The sequence below is a fragment of the Lynx rufus genome, unplaced genomic scaffold (assembly GCF_022079265.1).
Source record: "Lynx rufus isolate CCGP_SWC_20201006 ecotype Redwood Valley unplaced genomic scaffold, mLynRuf1.p SCAF_1, whole genome shotgun sequence".
NCBI lineage: Eukaryota > Metazoa > Chordata > Mammalia > Carnivora > Felidae > Lynx > Lynx rufus.
The window spans coordinates 206,484,854-206,504,957 of record NW_025814823.1 but is presented as its reverse complement, the minus strand read 5'-3'; the positions used below and the strand labels follow the sequence as shown (position 1 = coordinate 206,504,957).

Here is a 20,104-nt window from a genome sequence, read left to right as displayed (position 1 = left end):
CTTACCTAGGAAGGTATCATGGGACATGAACTGCCCAAGGTTTTGGAAAGAAACAAATTACCTGACCCTGTTTTGTTATGAAAAAAAAATTTTTTTTTGTCTTACATTCTCATCTTCCAAATATACCAGGTCCTGTCTTGCCTTTGGCCTGTATCTTTTGAGCATGAATATTCCCAAGAGGTGAGCCCCTCCAAGGTTTGGGAACCCCAGCCTAGAAATCCAGGCAGCCCTGTGCTAGCCATTACCTGAGAGCACTGGCCGTAAAGAAATAGGACTTGGGATACGATGTCTTGATCAAGCCTGGTGAGGAGTTGACCCTTAGGAGCATGGAGGGCCACAGCTCCGTAGATTACCATGACATCAGTCTTGGTGAGGCTCTTTTTCCCAGAAAAAATACCCTGAAAGAGAGACATAAAAACTATGATTGAAGGTGTCACCTTCCTTCCATGTTGTTTCCTAATTCTATGGACCACTACAGGGATTAAGAAATGAGACTGCGATGATGAAAATTAGTCTAAAACTGATACGCTTGCTTGGTCAAATTTAAACACCCAAAACTGTGTTGTGGATCTATCAGGCTTTAAAAGAGGTCCCCGTGGGAAAGCGTGTGTTAATTTTTACTTATTACATCTCTTTCCTTCAGGGGAAGCAGAGTGTACACAATGGAAACTGACCAGGAGGCCTGAACAGTTGGTAGAGGGACAAACCTAGGCACACACAGAATTCCTTAGGACCTTTCGAGTCAGCAATAGTGATAGAGAATGGAGTAGTTCTGTTAGATAGCTGGTCATGCTACAGGGCCTGGGCTCAGGCAATTCTCACCTGGACTACAGACCTGGGGACAGGAAGAGGCTGTTCACTGATGGGATCAGTGTCGTTTGCCCTTGCAGTGACCAAAAGCTTTGGGACAGAAAGTTGTTCTTTTTACCTTACATCGATTCATGAAAAACTTTTCCCGATCTTGGAATGTCTTAAGAACTTTTAAAACAGTATCCAAGTGATTCTCAGCGCAGTATCCTAAAATAGATGTTATTCCCTAAAGTCAGAAAAGATAGGAGTTTTGAGTTTAACCATTCACTTATTCAACAAATATTTATGGAACGCCTATTATGTGTCAGGCACTCTTCTAGGTGCTGGGGAGACAACAGTGAACGGAACACACTGAACTCTCTTTCCTTGTAGTGCACACAACCAGGGGGAAATGACAAGGGAATAACTTTAAATAAGCACATAAATTTGCTAAATATGTAAATATATAGTATTTCAATGGTGAGAAGTGCTATGGACAGAAGGAAAACAAGAAAAGAGAATAGCACTGTAGGTTGGGGCATTTTCAATTTAAATAGGTGGAAGTCTTCATTAACAGGGTAACATTGAGTAGTGTTCTGAAATGAATGAGGGAGCAAGCCATTGGACTGGGTGGGAAGGAGAGTTCCAAACAGGATGGGGGAAATGGTGTTAGAAATAATTCCAAGAGAAATAAATGATCACATCTGACAAGGAGAAGATAAATAATAAAAAAGCAGTCTCAAAAGTTCAGTAAGTCTAGTGGTTTCTGACCATTTAATATTGAAGAGAGAATCCTAAACATCTTAAAATTTCTGAGGACAATGTATAACAAAATACACTATAAAATTTTTTTTTATACTAGGTGGTCTTTATTAGCCTGGGAATTTTTAAAATTTATTTTTAATTTTTTTTAACACACTCTCCTTCCTCCACATTCACATATACTCTGCAGCTTAGGCCAGGGTAGGGAATAGGTAAAAGTGCTTTGAAAAAGCTCTCTAGGTTATGCTTATGTTTTCTCTAGGTTGAAAATCAATAGCATCTAAGGTTATTTTCAGCTTGTAAATTCAATGATTTTGATATTTATGATTTAAGTTAAAAAATCAAGGCCAAAATATACTAAAAATACTTTTTATTAAGAATAATTGAAATTCATTTTTCAATACTTTCACAAACCTGGTTAAATAATGAAGCATTGATCCTGGGATGCAAGTGTGGTTCAATATTCACAAATCAATGAATGTGATATACCACATCAATGAAAGGGTGAAAACCTTTTCAATAGATGCAGAAAAAGCATTTGACAAAGTACATCCATTCATGATAAAAACCCTCAATAAAGTAGGTTTAGAGGGAACATACCTAAACATACCTAAACATGAAAAACCCAGAGCTAACATCATACTCAATGGTAAAAAACTTAAGAGCTTTTCCCTTAAGACCAGGAACAAGACAAGGATGTCTACCCTCACCACTTTTATTCAACATAGTACTGAGAGTCCTAGCCACAGCAATCAGGCAAGTGAAAGAAATAAAAGGCATCCAAATTGATAAGGAAGAAATAACATTTTCACTATTTGCAGACAACATGATGGTATGCATAGAAAATCCTAAAGACTACCAAAAAACTACTAGAAATGGTAAATGCATTCAGTAAGGTCACAGGACACAAAAACAGTATAGAGAAATCTGTTGCATTTCTACACACTAATAATGAAGTAGCAGAAAGAGAAATCAAGAAAACAATTTCATTTACAATTGCACCAAAAATAATAAAACACCTAGGAATAAACTTAACTAAGGACATGTAAGACATGCACTCTGAAAACTATAACACTGATGAAAGAAATTGAAGACAGCACAAATGGGAAGCTATTCCATTCTCATAGATTGGAAGAACAAATATTGTTAAAATGTCCACATTACCCAAAGTAATCTACACACTTAATGAAATCCCTATCAAAATACCAACAGCATATTTCACAGAACTAGAACAAATAACCTTAACATTTGTATTGGAACTACAGGAGTGCCTGGGTGGCTCAGTCAGTTAAGCCTGCAACTCTTGATTTCAACTCTGGTCTCGATCTCATGGTTTGTGAGATCAAGCCCCACATCAGGCTCTGTGCTGACAGCATGGAGCATGTTTGGGATTCTCTCTCTCTGACCCTCCCCCACTCATCATGTTCTCTGCCTCTCTGTCAAAATAAATAAATAAACATTAACAAATTAAAAGAACCTATGCTTAATTCACAGTTGTCCCCTCTCTATAAAAGATACTAAACTTCAAAAAAAAATTGTATGGAGCTACAAAAGACCCTGAATAGCGAAAGCAATCCTGAAAAAGAAGTATAAAACTGGGGCCCTTGGGTGGCTCAGTCAGTTGAGCATCTGACTCTTGGTTTCAGTTTAGGTCATGATCTCATGGTTTGTGGGATTGAGTCCCACGTTGGGACTGCTTGGGATTCTCTCTCTTCTCTCTCTGCCCCTCCCCTCACTTGCTCATGCTCTCTGTCAAATGCATACACAAACATTAAAAAAAAAAAAGAAAAGGAAGTTATAATACTGGAGGTATCACAATCTTAGATTTCAAGATATACTACAAAGCTGTAGTATCAAAATATAGACACATAGATCAACAGAACGGAGAGCCCAGAAATGAACCCATGATCATATGGTCAATTAATCTTTGATAAAGGAGGCGAGAATGATGCTGTGAAAACTGGACAGCTACCTACAAAAGAATGAAACTGGACCACCTTCTTATACCATATACAAAAATAAGTCAAAATGGATTAAGGACTTAAATGTGAGACCTGGAACCATAAAAATCTCAGAGTAGAGCATAGACAGTAACTTCTCTGATTTTGGTCATACCAACATTTTTCTTGGTTTATTTCCTGAGGCAAGGGAAACAAAAGCACAAATAAGCTATTAGGACTACATCGAAATAATTATATATATATATTGGGCTTTTATATATATATATATATATATATATATATATATATATATATATATATGACTTTCCCCCCCAAGTTTTTATTTAAATTCCAGTTGGTTAACATACAGTGTAATATTAGTTTCAGGTGTATAATTTGGTGCTTCAAACTTACATACAACACCTGGTGCTCATTACTATAAGTGCCCTCTTAATCCCCATCACCTATTTAACCCATCCCCACCCCCCACCTCCTCTCTGGTAACCATCAGTTTGTTCTTTAGAGTTAAGTCTATTTCTTGGTTTGCTTCTCTTCCCCCCACCCCCCATGTTTTTTATTGTTGTTGTTGCTTCTTAAATTCCACATATGAGTGAAACCCAATAGTATTTGTCTTCTCTGACTGACTTATTTTGCTTAAGATTATACTCTCTAGCTCCATCCACCTTCCTGCAAATGGCAAGATTTCATTTTTTTTTATGACTGAGTAGTGTTCCATATATACCAAATCTTCTTTATCCATTCATCAGATAGACATTTGGGTTATTTCCATAATTTGGCTTATTGTTAATAATGCTGCTTATAAGCATCAGGGTGCATGGATCACTTCTAATTATTATTTTTGTATTTTTTGGGTAAACACCCAATGCAATTACTGGATCATAGAGTAGTTCTGTTTTTAACGTTTTGAGGAAGCTCCACACTATTTTCCACAGTGGCTGCACCAGTTTGCATTCCCACCAATAGTGCAGAAAGGTTCCCCTTTCTCCACATCCTCGCCAACACCTGTGGTTTCCTGTGTTGTTAATTTTAGACTTTCTTACAGGCATGAGGTGATATCTCATTGTAGTTTTGATTTGTATTTCCTTGATGATTGGTGAGTGATGTTGAGCATCTTTTCATGTGTTTGTTGGCCAGCTGGATGTCTCCTTTGGAGAAATGTCTTTTCATGTCTTCTGCCCAGTTTTGAACTGAATTATTTGTTTTTTGGGGGTATTCAGTTTTATAAGTTTATAAGTTCTTTATGTATTTTGGATACGAACACTTTATCAGATATGTCATTAGTGAATATCTTCTCCCATTCTGTAGGTTGTATTTTACTTTTGTTGATTGTTTCCTTTGCTAAGCAGAAGCTTTTTATTTTGATGTAGTCCCAATAGTTTCATTTTTGCTTTTATTTCCCTTGCCTCAGGAGACCCATGTAGTAAGAAGTTGTTACAGCTGATGTCAAAGAGGTTACTGCCTGTGTTCTCTTCTAGGATTTTAAAGGTTTCCTGTCTCATATTTAGGTCTTTAATCCATTTTTTTTAATTTTAGTTTTTTAAATTTATATCCAGATTAGCATATAGTACAACAATGACTTCAGGAGTAGATTCCTTAATGCCCCTTACCCATTTAGCCCATCCCCCCTCCCACAACCCCTCCAGTAACCCTCAGTTTGTTCTCCATATTTAAGAGTCTCTTCTGTTTTGTCCTGTTTTTATATTATTTTTGTTTCCCTTCCCTTATGTTCATCTGTTTTGTCTCTTAAAGTCCTCAGATGAGTGAAGTCATATGATTTTTGTCTTTCTCTGATTGACCAATTTCACTTAGCATAATACCCTCCATTTCCATCCTCCATTTCCATTTCCATTTTCCTTGCAAATGGCAAGATTTCATTCTTTTTGATTGCTGAGTAATACTCCATTGTAGATATATACCACATCTTCTTTATCCATTCATCCATCAATGGACATTTGGGCTCTTTCCATACTTTGGCTATTGTTGACATTGCTGCTATAAACATAGGGGTGCATATGTCCCTTCTAAACAGTACACCTGTATCTCTTGGATAAATACCTAGTAGTGCAATTGCTGGGTTGTAGGGTAGTTCTATTTTTAATTTTTTGAGGAACCTTCAGACTGTTTTCCAGAGTGGCTGTACCAGCTTGCCTTCCCACCAATAAAGCAAAAGATCTTCTTTCTCTGCATCCTCACCAACATCTGTTGTTGCCTGAGTTGTTAATGTTAGCCATTCTGACTGGTATATGGTGGTATCTCATTGTGGTTTTGATTTGTATTTCCCTGATGATGAATGATGTTGAGCATCTTTTCATGTGTCTGTTGGCCATCTGGATATCTTCCTTGGAGAAGTGTCTATTCATGTCTTTTGCCCATTTCTTCACTGGATTATTTGTTTTTTGGTGTTGAGTTTGATAAGTTCTTTATAGATTTTGGATACTAACCCTTTATCTGATACGTCATTTGCAAATATCTTCTCCCCTTCTGTCAGTTGCCTTTTAGTTTTGCTGATGGTTTCCTTTGTTGTGCAGAAGCTTTTTATTTTGATGAGGTCCCAGTAGTTCATTTTTGCTTTTGTTTCCCTTGCCTCTGGAGACGTGTTGAGTAAGAAGTTGCTGCAGCCAAGATCAAAGAGGCTTTTGCCTTCATTCTCCTTGAGGATTTTGATGGCTTCCTGTCTTACATTGAGGTCTTTCATCCATTTTGAGTTTATTTTTGTGTATGGTGTAAGAAAGTGGTCCAGGTTCATTCTTCTGCATGTCGCTGTCCAGTTTTTCCAGCACCACTTGTTGAAGAGACTATCTTTATTCCACTGGATATGCATTCCTGCTTTGTCAAAGATGAGTTGGCCGTATGTTTGTGGGTCCATTTCTGGGTTCTCTATTCTGTTCCACTGATCTGAGTGTCTGTTCTTGTGTCAGTATCATACTGTCTTGATGATTACAGCTTTGTAGTATAGCTTGAAGTCTGGGATTGTGATGCCTCCTGCTTTGGTTTTCTTTTTCAAGATTGCTTTGACTATTCAGGGTCTTTTCTGCTTCCATACAAATTTTAGGGTTATTTGTTCTAGCTCTGTGAAGAATGCTGGTGTTATTTTGATAGGGATTGCATTGAATATGTAGATTGCTTTGGGTAGTACTGACATTTTAACAATATTTGTTCTTCCTATCCAGGAGCATGGAATGTTTTTCAATTTTTTTGTGTCTTCTTCCATTTCTTTCATAAGCTTTCTATAGTTTTCAGTGCATAGATTTTTCACCTCTTTGGTTAGATTTATTCCTAGGTATTTTATGGTTTTTGGTGCAATTGTAAATGGGATCGATTCCTTGATTTCTCTTTCTGTTGCTTCATTGTTGGTGAATAGGAATACAGCCGATTTCTGTGCATTGATTTTATATCCTGCAACTTTGCTGAATTCATGAATCAATTCTAGCAGTTTTTTGGTGGAATCTTTCAGGTTTTCCATATAGTGTATCATGTCACCTGCAAAGAGTGAAAGTTTGACCTCCTCCTGGCTGATTCGGTTGCCTTTTATTTCTTTGTGTTGTCTGATTGCAGAGGCTAAGACTTCCAATACTAAGTTGAATAACAGTGGTGAGAGTGGACATCCCTGTCTTTTTCCTGACCTTAGGGGGAAAGCTCTCAGTTTTTCCCCATTGAGGATGATATTAGTGTTGGGTCGTTCATATATGGATTTTATGATCTTGAGGTATGATCCTTCTATCCCTACTTTCTTGAGGGTTTTTATCAAGAAAGGATGCTGTATTTTGTCAAATGCTTTCTCTGCATCTATTGAGAGGATCATATGGTTCTTGTCCTTTCTTTTATTGACGTGATGAATCATGTTAATTGTTTTGCAGATATTGAACCAGCCCTGCATCCCAGGTATAAGTCCCACTTGGTCGTGGTGAATAGTTTTTTTAATGTATGGATGGATCCATTTGGCTAATATCTTGTTGAGGATTTTTGCATCCATATTCATCAGGGAAATTGGTTTATAGTTCTCCTTTTTAGTGGAGTCTCTGTCTGGTTTTGGAATCAAGGTAATGCTGGCCTCATGGAAAGAGTTTGGAAGTTTTCCTTCCATTTCTATTTTTTGGGCCAGGTTCAAGAGAATAGATGTTAATTCTTCTTTAAATGTTTGGTAGAATTTCCCTGGTAAGCCATTTAGCCCTGGACTCTAATTTTTTGGCAGATTTTTGATTACTAATTTGATTTCCTTACTGGTTATGGGTCTGTTCAAATTTTCTATTTCTTCCTGTTTCAGTTTTGGTAGTGTATACGTATCTAGGAATTTGTCCATTTCTTCCAGATTGCCCATTTTATTGGCATATAATTGCTCATAATATTCTCTTGTTATTGTTCTTATTTCTGTTGTGTTGGTTGTGATTTCTCCTCTTTCATTCTTGATTTTACTTTGGGTCCTTTCCTCTTTCTTTTTGATCAAACTGGCTAGTGGTTTATCAATTTTGTTAATTCTTTCAAAGAACCAGCTTCTGGTTTCATTGATCTGTTCTACTGGTTTTTTTTTGGTTTCAATAGCATTAATTTCTGCTCTAATCTTTATTATTTTCTATCTTCTGCTGGTTTGAGGTTTTATTTGCTATTCTTTTTCCAGCTCCTTAAGGCGTAAGGTTAGGTTGTGTATCTGAGATCTTTCTTCCTTCTTCAGGAAGGCCTGGATTGCTATATACTTTCCTCTTATGACTGCCTTTGCTGCATCTCAGAGGTTTTGGGTTGTGGTGCTATCATTTTCATTGACTTCCATATACTTTTTAATTTCTTCTTTAACTGCTTGGTTAGCCCATTCTTTCTTTAGTAGGATGTTCTTTAGCCTCCAAGTATTTGTTACCTTTCCAAATTTTTTCTTGTGGTTGATTTCGAGTTTCATAGTGCTGTGGTCTGAAAATATGCACAGTATGATCTCTATCTTTTTGTACTTGTTGAGGGCTGATTTGTTTCCCAGTATGTGATCGATTCTGGAGAACATTCCATGTGCACTGGAGAAGAATACATATTCCATTGCTTAGGATGAAATCTTCTGAATATATCTGTTAAGGCCATCTGGTCCAATGTGTCATTCAAAGCCATTGTTTCCTTGTTGATTTTTTGATTAGATGGTCTGTTGTGAGTAGGGTGTTGAAGTCTCCTACTATTATCATATTACTATCAATGAGTTTCTGTATGTTTGTGATTAATTGATTTTTATATTTGGGTTTTCCCACATTTGGTGCATAAATGTTTACAATTGTTAGGTCTATAGACCCCTTGATTAGGATATAATACCCTTCTGCATCTCTTGATATATTCTTCATTTTAAAGTCTAGATTGTCGGATATAAGTATGGCTACTCTGGCTTTCTCTTGTTGACCATTTGCATGATAGATGGTTCTCCATCCCCTTATTTTCAATCTGTAGGTGTCTTTAGGTTTAAAGTGGGTCTCTTGTAAACAGCATATAGATGGGTCTTGTTTTCTTATCCATTCTGTTACCCTATGTCTTTTGATTGGAACATTGAGTCCATTGACGTTTAGTGTGAGTACTGAAAGATATGAATTTATTACCATTATGATGCTTGTAGAGGTGGAATTTCTGTTGGTGTTCTCTGGTCCTTCCTAATACTGTGTTTTTTCCTCTTTTCTCCCCTCAGAGAGTCCCCCTTAAAATTTCTTGCAGGGCTGGTTTAGTGGTCACAAACTCCTTTAATTTTTGTTTGTCTGGGAAACTTTTTATCTCTCCTTCTATTTTGAATGGCAGCCTTGCTGGGTAAAGAATTCTTGGCTGAATATTTTTCTGATTCAGCACACTGAATACATCCTGCCACTCCTTTCTGGCCTGCCAAGTTTCTGTGGATAGGTCTGCTGCAAACCTGATCTGTCTTCCCTTGTAGGTTAGGGACTTTTTTTCCCTTGCTGCTTTCATGTTTCTCTGCTTGCCTGAGTATTTTGTGAATTTGACTATAAGCCTTGTTGATGGTCGGTTTTTGTTGAATCTAATGGGAGTCCTCTGTGCTTCCTGGATTTTGATGTCTGTCTCTTTCCCCAGGTTAGGAAAGATTTCCCCTGTGATTTGCTCACATAACCCTTCTAGCCCTATTTCTTTCTCTTCCTCCTCTGGGACCCCTATGATTCTGATGTTGTTCCTTTTTAATGAGTCACGGATTTCTCTAATTCTTAAATCGTGCTCTTTTGCCTTAATCTCACTCTTTTTTTCTGCTTTATTATTCTCTGTAAGTTTGTCCTCTATATCGCTGATTCTCTGTTCCACCTCTTCCATCCTTGCCACCACTGCATCCATCTGTGATTGCAGCTCAGTTGTGGCATTTTTAATTTCATTCTCGCTATTTTTTACTTCTTTTATCTCTGCAGAAAGGGATTCTAATCTTTTTTCGACTCCAGCTAGTATTCTTATTATCGTGATTCTAAATTCTGGTTCAGACATCTTGCTTGTGTCTGTGTGCTGGTTAAATCGCTGGCTGCCGTTACTTCCTGCTCTGTCTTTTGGGGTGAATTCTTTCGTTTTGTCATTTTGAAGGGAGAAAATGAATTAATGAAATAGAAAATTGAAATTAAAAAATTAAAATTAAAAAAATATTAAAATTAAAAATTAAAAACACACCCACACAAAAATCGAATAGATGATGCTAGATCCTAGGTGTGTTTTGGTCTGGGTGTAGAAAGTGGTTTGACAGACTAGAGAAACAAACAAAAAAAAAAGGGGAGGAGAGAAAAAAAATAAGGAAATCGTTTGAGAATTTGAAAAAATGAATACACTAAAGTAGACTAAAATACACAAAAGTAGAGAATATGGTAGAAAAAATTATAGAAAAATATTTTTAATAAAAATTAAAAAGAAATATGAATTTTTTCAGTTTCTGTATCTAAGAAAAAAGAAAAGAAACAAAAAAGGAGAAAAAAGATAAAAAAAAGAAAAAAGAAAAGACAAAGAAATCGTTTGAAAATTTGAAAAAGTGAATACAGTGTAGTAGACTGAAATAAAATGATGGGAGTAAGATAGAATTTGAAAAAATTTACATAAACGCAAAAAATACAGTAATAAAAATAAATAAAAATATTTTTAAAAGAAATTGAAAGTAAAAATGAAGTTTTTCTCTTTCTGCATTGAAGAAAAAGAAAAGAAATGAAAAAGAGAAAAAAAGAACAAGAAAGAAAAAAGGAAATTGTTTGAAAATTTGAAAAGGTGAGTACACTGAAGTAGACTAGAATAAAACGATGGAAGTAAAGTAGAATTTGAAAAAATTTACACAGAAGTAAAAAATATGGTAATAAAAATTAAAGACAGATATTTTTAATAAAAACTGAAAATAAAAATGAGTTTTTTCTCTTTCTGTATTCAAGAAAAAAAAAGAATTGTAAAAGAGAAAAAGGAAAAAGAGAGAGAGAAAAAAATGGAATAGATGAACCTGCTAACAGATTGAAGTCGGACTGAAATTGCTTCGTTTTCCCCTAGAGGTCAGTCCATGTAGCTGTTTATAGTCCATAGATTAAGCCAGCGGTGAGGTTTGTGTTCTTGAAGAGCGAAGTTGACCCAGTTGGGCGGGGCTCCGTGTAACAGCTCTGCTCTCCTCTAGATGGCGCTGCTAGCCTACTGGGGTGGATTGTTGCGGTGCTCGTCAGTGCACATGCGCATGCGCGGGCGGTGAAAAATGGCGCCATCCTGCCACCCAGTCTGTTCTCCCGGATCAGCAATCCCGCACTGGTCCTCCGTCTTCAGCTCCCTTCCACTCTCTGCGACCAGGCCCCAGGTAGTAACTCTCTCCCGAGCTTTGTCTCAGATGCGGCTGTTTTCCCCAGCCCCTTACTTCCGAAGGACTGCGGCTTTGACCCGCTCTGCCCCTCTGCGGGAGGGTCTCACTGAGCAATGGCCGAATGAGCAGTGGCCGAATATCGGCTGCACCCAGGAATGCCTGCTGGACGCTGCTGTTGCCGGTGCCCCAAGACTGCGGCCAGGTGCCAGCCTTCCCCCACAAAAAATCACGAGACAGTGTAGCCTCAGCATTTCAGGAACCATGGAAAATCGCAACACACATCTGGCACCAGGCTTCACCCTCAACAACCTTGCCCCAGCACCAGCGAATGTGGCTGCCTTCTGGGGTCTGCTGGGACCAGGTGGCCTCACAGCCTCTACCAAACGTCTTTCCAGCAGTGGAACCTCTTCTCCCTGTGTGGCCTGAGAACCTCCTGGACCCCACTCAGCTCCTGGGGATTCACCTTTCCCACCAGAGCACCACCAGGTATGGAGCTGCGGAGTTTCAGACTCTGCGCTCTCCCTGTTTACAGTCTTAATGGAATTTAAACCCTCTCCTTTCTCCTTTCTCCCTTTTTAGTTGAGTCCCTGCGCTGTTTCGAATTTTCCACTTTCTCTCCAGCTGCTTTTGGGGAGGGATGCTTTTCCAGTATTCTCCACCGCCCCCCCACCCCCCATCTCTGTCCTCCCTCCACACATAAAAGCAGCTTCCTGACCTCTGCGGCTTCTCTATCCCCAAGTTCACCTCTCCACACAGCGTACCTACTGAATTCTGTGGTTCAGGTTGTGCCGATTGTTGTGTTAATACTCAGATCAGTTTTCTAGTTGTGCAGGATGGTTTAGTGTTGGTCTGGCTGTATTTCATGGACACAAGACCCACAAAAAACTTCCATGCTGTTCCGCCATCATGGCTCCTCCCCCTTTAATCCATTTTGAATTTATTTTTGTGTATGGTATAAGAAAGTGGTCCAGTTTCATTCTTTTGCATGTTGCTGTCCAGTTTTCCCAAAACCATTTGTTGAAAAAGTATCTTTTTTTTTTCCTATTGGATATTATTTCCTGCTTTGTGGAAGATTAATTGATCATATAATTATCGGTTCATTTCCGGGTTTTCTAGTCTGTTCTGTTGCTCTAGGTGTCTTTTTTGTGCCGGTTACTATACTGTCTTGATCACTACAGATTTGTAATATAACTTGAAGTCTAGAATTTTGATGCTTCCAATTTTGTTTTCCTTTTTCAAAATTGCTTTGGCTATTTGGGGTCTTTCTAGTTCCATAAGCGAAGGGGTTTAGGAATACACTTATGATAAGCACTACATTGTACACTTGAAACTAATATACCATTGTATATTAAGTATACTGGAATTAAAATTTAAAAAATAATGGAACATTGATATTTAAACAGAAAAGCAGAATTTTCTGAAAAAATTCTGTTGGATTATTTTGAATGTGTCCATGGATTCTGGGCAAGTAAGACATTGTCATAAGACCTGTCAGTGGTTGTCTGAATGGAATTAGTTATCGTCATTATACGAGCAAATTGAGAGAGAGGAGTCCTACCTGCCGCTGATCTCCTAGTTGGTTGGGAGCAATGAGAAATTCCTTAATCTGTGAGCTTACAAAATCTGTATCTTGGCAGGATGCTAAGGTGGTTCCCAAAGCTTTCCAAAGAAATTTCTGGAAAACAAAAGACAACAAGGAACAGAATGTTAACGGTTGGAAAGCAAAACTCCAGTGAAAAGTGGAAAGAGTTTACACAGTTATCTAAAGGACAGAAATTTGGGTTACTTAATGACTACTTACTAAACATGCACTTCAAGTATTATTTCTTCCTAAAAGTGTTTTCTTCCCCACCAGGCTCTGTCCTTACCTGTGCTCTTCTGTACTCCTCTATGCCTTGTGATGTGCCATTATAATACCTTTTTACTCCCTACTGTAATGTTCAATTTTCTTGATTGTCTTTGTGCTCAGAATTTCAGTTCTTGGTAACAGAGGGCCTTATTGATTGCTTTCAGTGCAGTCCCTGGTAGCTAATAAATGCTTTTAAAATACACATGTTCAGTGAAAACTGAGTTATTTAAAGATGATGTCATCAGATATTCTCAACTTTCAAAGTATATTAACTTACTTTATAGTTTAGGAGATTTAATCTATATAGTTTTGAAAATAATACTTTGTAAGCTCTACTATTATCTCTCAGGAGTAGGGTGAGTTGTCTAGAGGTGCTGTAGAACGTGTCGAGGGTGAAGGAGAAAATACATACAGAACTTTTACATACATGGTATATCTTTTAGTAAGGGATTCTGAGTGAATTAGAGAGGGAAAACTCCCAGTGCAAGTTTGGGAGAGCAAGAGAGCATGTGGGACATAATTCTGTGGCTTCCACATCCCTTGAGTTGATGAGAATGTTGGATTCATTATGCTAGCCCTAACATGGATACTTCTGTAATGTCTAGATGTAGAAAAGACAAGCAAGACAGACATGACTTTCTGTTCTCGTTCATTTAAGCCATATTAGATTTAGAACTATGGCAGAGGGAAGAGGGTAGCCCAAGAGTGCCTTCTGTTTGAACACCACAACACATGCCTGAATGTAAATATGTGTATGTGTATGTATGTATACGTGTGTGTGTGTGTGTGTGTACACATATTGATAGATCTATATTATTGTGGAGGTAAGATACAAGGAAAAAATTTACAAGAGGAGATACTTGCCAAATGGCTAGAAAAATGAAGTCATGAAGTCTTAATTTGTTTTCTAAGACTAAAATTATCTACAGCTATATAATATCATAGGATTGCCTGGGTGGCTCAGTTGGTTAAGCTTCCAACATTGGCTCAGGTCATGATCTCATGGTCCGTGAGTTGGAGCCTCGCGTCGGGCTCTGTGCTGACAGCCTCGAGCCCCGCTTCGGATTCTGTGTCTCCCTCTCTCTCTGCCCCTCCCCTGCTAACGCGCGCGCTCGCTCTCTCTCTCTCTCTTTCAAAAAAATAAACAATAATATCAGATTGCCATCTCCTTATTTAAAATTTCCATCTTTTCACATACAGTAGAGAAAACTGGTGAGTTGCAGGTTCATTCTAAGGACTCTGTAGGGTTTGAAGGATTGTAGTGATTGAGGCGTCATTATGGATCAAAAGGAACTTATGGCACGAGAGGGAAGGAAAAACTGATAGTAACCAATAGAGTTAAATTAGGACATTCAAGAGAAATTGTACAGATCAGTCCAACTAGGGATGAGAGGGCTACATGAGGTGATAGAACTGGTGGAACAACTGCCTGAGTAAGAATCCAATGATGCAGCACCCCTTGCACTCTTGGATTTCCAGGCAAAAGTCCCCCATGATAATAGAACTATAATGAGAAAAACTGTATACCACAGGGGAACAAATATTAATTAGAGCCAAAGCTGCTAGAGTGCATTTAACTCTACCTTGGAGGAAGGACAGGAAGGAGTCTGCAAAAGTCCTATGCTGCAGAAAAAAAATGATATTATGAAGGGGACTTATGTGTAAAGGGTTGGCCTTGATGCCTCCCAGTAATATTGACTTATTGCTTCTCTGCTGATGTTGGTCAGATTCAGTGTATTGTGCATTCTTCCTTTGAGACTTGGCAAAGAACCCCAGAAATCAGGATCTCAGAACTGGGGAAAAATGTGTTCAATTGCAAAAACAGCCAGAACGTTTCCATCCCACCTCTATCTTGTGACTTGCTTTGACCAATAGAATGGGGCAGAAGTAATAATGTGCCTGTTCAAGAGACTTTGTATACTTCATTACCACAATGATGAGAGCAAGCCTGGGCTGGCCTGCTGGAGGATGGGAGACCACAAGGATCAGAAACTTGTCCTAGTTGAGATCATGACAGACCAGCCAATGCCCAGTATATGCCAGTGAGACTAGTTGATATCAGATGATTGCCCTCTGCCCCCTCCCGTGAGCTCAGCCCAAGCTGTCAATCTGCAAAATTGTAAGCTAAGTAGGAAACTATTATTTTAAGCCACTAGGGGTAGTTTGCTATGCAGCTAAAGCTAATTGGTATACTCTTACTTTCTTGTTGTTAAGTATAATGGCTGAGAGCCATTTAAGCAGCGCATTGCTTGAATTACTCTGTCTACCCATACCACCACTACCTTGGACTCATCTTGTAAGTCTGGAAGCTATCAGACGAATGGTATTACATGAGATGCACAAGTGTAGTTCGTATATGAGAGGATGAGGCATTGCTCACCAAATATTCCTGATGAGTTTTTCTGCAGGTTTGATAGACCAATTTGGAGAATCAGTCCTCTCCCAAATTAAAGAATCAATCAGAGGAACTTTGAATATTGCATAGGAGAGTTGGAAGTTGATAATAAATAATTTGTTGGAATAGATGCTTAATACTAGAACTGATGACTTAGGCATATCATTAGAAATGATATAACCATAATGATAACCTTGATCTACTTTTTTATGGAGCACAAGTCTTGGGCCTGGCACTTCACTAGGGACTTTATATACTTTATATCACTGAACCCTTATAACACTACAACCCTCAGAACAGGGTATAACTTTCATTTTAGATGAATATCCTGAGGCTCCAGAGAGGTTAAGTAATTTACCTAAAGTTACACCAGTAGTAAGTAGCAGAAGCTAGAATGAATCCCTTTTGAAACGGATGACTACAACTCAAAGGGTTAGGTAGAAGCCATCTGGGAATAGAGGAAGGAAAGATCTAGTCTTTGAGCATTCTTTTAGTTCTAAGTTTTTGTTAAATTGTAGTAGATGGTTTCTTGTGGCCTGCCTCACAAAACTGGCCCAAAGGACACCAATACATAAGCTGACATTAAATCAGTACTGGGACAGGGACTACTATTTTCCTTCATTACCTATTTTTCTTCCTTCTTTAAAACAGAACACCTGAATTTCAGCTAGGTACATATTTATCTCAAAGGCACTGTACTACTCAGTTTTCCTTGCAGTAGGTGCAGTCCTATGAATAATTTTTGGTCCAATTCGTGGTGAAGAGAAGATAGCATTTTTCCAGTAATTTATCCCTCTTTTTGGTGGTAGTACAGACAAATTGGAAGTTAAACAGCCATTTTAGGTTATAAAGTAGGAAGTAAAGTCCCTTAGTTGAAAAACCAACCTTCTCAAGGGAGGTGTTGCTGTAACTGTTCATTTGCTGGTTGAAATCTCGACTCAGTTGAATGGTCCAGGCTATGTCACTGATCTTCCATAAAGATTCTTTGAGCAACTGTTGCAGGAAGTGGAAGTTAGATACGAACACAACTGGTTAATGTACTTTCTTGGTACTTTTTGTTACCTTAGTTTTTCAAAGAATAGATACATATTGAATGAGATTATTCACTTTCCCATTCAAAAAGTTGGTCATTTTGGAAGTTTTCCTCTTATTTTATTAAAGATTATTTATTTATTTATTTATTTATTATTATTATTTTTTTGGAATGTCTGCACCCAATGTGGGGCTCAAACTCAGAACCCCGCGATCAAGAGTTGCACATTCCTCAGACTGAGCCAGCCAGGTCCCCCCTCTTATTTTATCTTATTTATTTATTTATTTATTTATTTATTTATTTATTTAAAAAATTTTTTTTACGTTTATTCAATTCTGAGAGACAGAGGGAGACAGAGCACAAGCGGGGGAGGGGCAGAGAGAGAGGGAGACACAGAATCTGAAGCAGGCTCCAGGCTTTGAGTTCTCAGCACAGAGCCTGACGCCAGGCTCTAACTCACAGATCGGGAGATCATGACCTGAGCTGAAGTCAGACGCTTAACCGACTGCGCCACCCAGGCACCCCTCTTAGTTTATTTTAATAGCCATATTCTGTTATGTTCTGAATTCCCTTTAGGAACAAGTTACACAGAATGTGGAAGCAACTCCATGTAAATGCCTTCCTTTTTCCTCTTAATAAAAATTGCTGAAAGGATTAAAATAGAAACTAATCCATTCTGAAACTTAAAGTTAACATTTTAAAGTTTTAATCAGATTTGGAAAACTCCATTTGTCAATGTTAGTTTGTTTTATTATATACTAAGAGAAAGGGACATTTTTTGAATAAAGAATTAAAATGTCTTGAAGGACCAATTAAATGTACAAGTACATTTTGCTAACTTCAACTTTAATAACTAAATATTCCTGGTTTCACCAATTGTTCTGAGCCAGGGCCTCAATCAGTCATCTGAACCCATGCCCTTCTTCATTGAACAATACATAAAATTGTGTTTTTGTCTTTTTGGAGAACAAAGTCCATTGCAATTTCTAAAGTCAATTATTTCTCCTGTGTTTTCCCTACTGTAAGCTTAGAAAAGAACAATTAATTTCAAAACCAATGAAGATTTCTATGTATTTTCTTAACAGGAACTCATTCAGTGAGTGGGTCCTTTGATGAGAAGAAATTAAACAGCATTGGAAGTCTAAGAGAAGAAGGCACATGCAAGCAGTTTGGGAAGAAGAAGACTAAATGGAAGCACACCCAAGATTGGAAGAGGGAAAAGAATGTTCTTGAGGCTTCCTTCTGGAAAAAGAACCTTCTCTCCTAGTAAGAAAAGTTACTTTAAAATGGTAGTGGGGGGGAAATAAGGCAGGAATTTTGAGACAGAGAAGGGGGAAGATAAAAGAATCATGAATTTAGGAGAGGTAGATCCTAGAATTAAGGACCAGGAGAATAGAGTAGTTGCTTTCAAATCTCATACCGGATAAGAATCCCTTGTAGGAGTCTTTAAAACATGGAGTTCTCAAGAACCAGTCTTAGAGATTCTGATTCTGGAAGGGGCAGTGATGGCACATGGAGGTGATGTGGAAAGGTCACTAAAACTTGACATTTTTAAGAAGCCATAGTTAATTTCTATGTAGGTGGGTTATGAACGGAGACCCTGCTTGATTAAAAGCTTCCTACTCACAAACCCCTTGACCTCCTGTAGGCTTTTGAAATCAGAATCCTCTCTGTAGAGCCAATATCCAACTCCTACCTGCAGTTTACCATTTGGGGGATTTGGCACTGTCTGTGGCACTGTTCAGTTCCAAAGGTCCAACAAATTTATAGCTAAGAGATTTTTTCTGGAAAAATGGTGTAATGTGGCCCTCTGATTTTTAGAAATCAGGAAAAATATGGTGAGAAACAGAAAGAGGAAGAAACAGTTACATTTAGAAGCATAGAAGTGGAATTATGTCGATTTGTGTTTCTTTATATAAACAGTAAAAGAATGCAATTATAAGGAGAGGAAAAACTGAAAATTAGAGTAGATTTAAGAAAGACACAAATATTTGTAAGTGACATCTTCAAAAACTATCTGAAACTCTTAAAGATTTAAGATTATTGTTCAAATTATGGTGATACAAAGACTGTACTTCTGAAGTGATCACTTCTAACATTCTAGTCCTCTTGTTAAGGAAAGGAAATGTTGTTTGCTGTCCTTTGGTATCCAGATCTTTGTAGTGAAGATGGGTAACTCTAGAAGATTTCATCACCCCATCATGAACTATTAGTCTAGAAGCTACCCTTACCTGAAGCAGCATGGTTTCCCATAGCACGATGCTAGTGTTCTTTCCTAGAAATAGAAATTGATGCAATAAACTGCAAAACAAAGGTCAGGACTCTGTTTCTCCCTTGCCAGGTCCCCAGTGGATGCTGGAGCCCCATTTCAAGCTTTACACAGGATGGTTATTTCAGATGTAATTTACTATGTTGCCAACTTTAAGTGCTAGTCAGGTGGGCAGAAAGTCTTCAATCCATGATAAGAATTTAGGCTTTTTGCTACTTTCAACAGTCACTACTGAAGTGACCATATTTTAATATTCTAACATAAATAGTAATAACTTTTTAGAACAATACCAAAAAGGAGTTTCTCTAAATATAAGGAAAAGACCAGAGCGAAAGTAAGAGTTCCTGTTAAGAATGTTACCCCCAGACCCTCCTGTAGTACAAGTATTTGGTAGAGAAATAGAACATAAGGAGTCAAGGAAAAAATGTAGCTGTCTACCTTTCATATCAAGTTCATTGTTTTAACTCCCTAGAATGAGCAATAATGGTTTTAGACAGAGAAGTGGTGCCTTTTTCTTCGCGTTCTTGCCTCGTTGGATAAAGACCTGATCCCAATGCTTGTACCTTCCAGAGGCTGCAGGAGCTCAGGTAAGCGTGTTTTCCATAGGTCTACCAATTTTGGGTGAATTATCTCAGGCAATATCTTCAGAAGTCCTATTGCACCAGCGCCACATAATTTCCCTAAACTGGCAAGCATAGATATTACCTGAAAAAATGGAAGATAAAAGGCAAATCAAATTGAGGTATATTTAAAAGTCCTACTTGCCTTTTCTATTTTTCACTATCCTGGATTCCCTTGATTCCTACGGTAGACAATCTCAACAAATCATCAGTCTGTTCTTACTTATTTTAGAGCAAAGCTAATACTTAGACAATACTCTCCAATTTTTATCTGAGGATAAAGGTGAAAAAATATATAGAAACCACCAACCAAAAATAAATGGAGGGTACCAACACTTAGATATATTTATTAATTAAGGGCCTGTAGAAATGGTATTTGAGCAAATGATACATATGGGGGAAAAAGGAAATCTAAATAATAGATTTAGATTTAAGTTCCCCAATCTATGGGGGAAAGAAGGAAATCTAAATAATAGATGTGGAATTTGTTTGAATGGTACTTAGGGATCAAATTCAGTCTATGCTTATTTTAAAATAATAAATTAAGTTTAACAAGCATTTCAGAGTGAGAAGATAATCTTGCCAGCAATCTTAATGAGTGTCATTAGCAGAACATTTATTATGCCTTTCTAGTGTTTCTTTTGGTTTGGAGTTGCTGCGT

At 37.8% G+C, this 20,104-nt stretch overlaps 1 protein-coding gene across 1 annotated transcript in view; it reads right to left on the bottom strand.

The window, feature by feature from the left end:
* Positions 1-20,104, bottom strand: part of MROH2B (maestro heat like repeat family member 2B) — a 71,453-nt gene that overhangs the window by 29,893 nt on the left and 21,456 nt on the right. Inside the window, exons 16-21 of the mRNA XM_047073833.1 lie at positions 19,387-19,528; positions 18,786-18,829; positions 16,407-16,514; positions 12,836-12,952; positions 929-1,036; positions 246-398 (exon numbers count right to left, since the gene is read on the bottom strand). Of these exons, the coding sequence (XP_046929789.1) occupies positions 246-398; positions 929-1,036; positions 12,836-12,952; positions 16,407-16,514; positions 18,786-18,829; positions 19,387-19,528 (672 nt within the window). The remainder of the gene's footprint in view (positions 1-245; positions 399-928; positions 1,037-12,835; positions 12,953-16,406; positions 16,515-18,785; positions 18,830-19,386; positions 19,529-20,104) is intronic.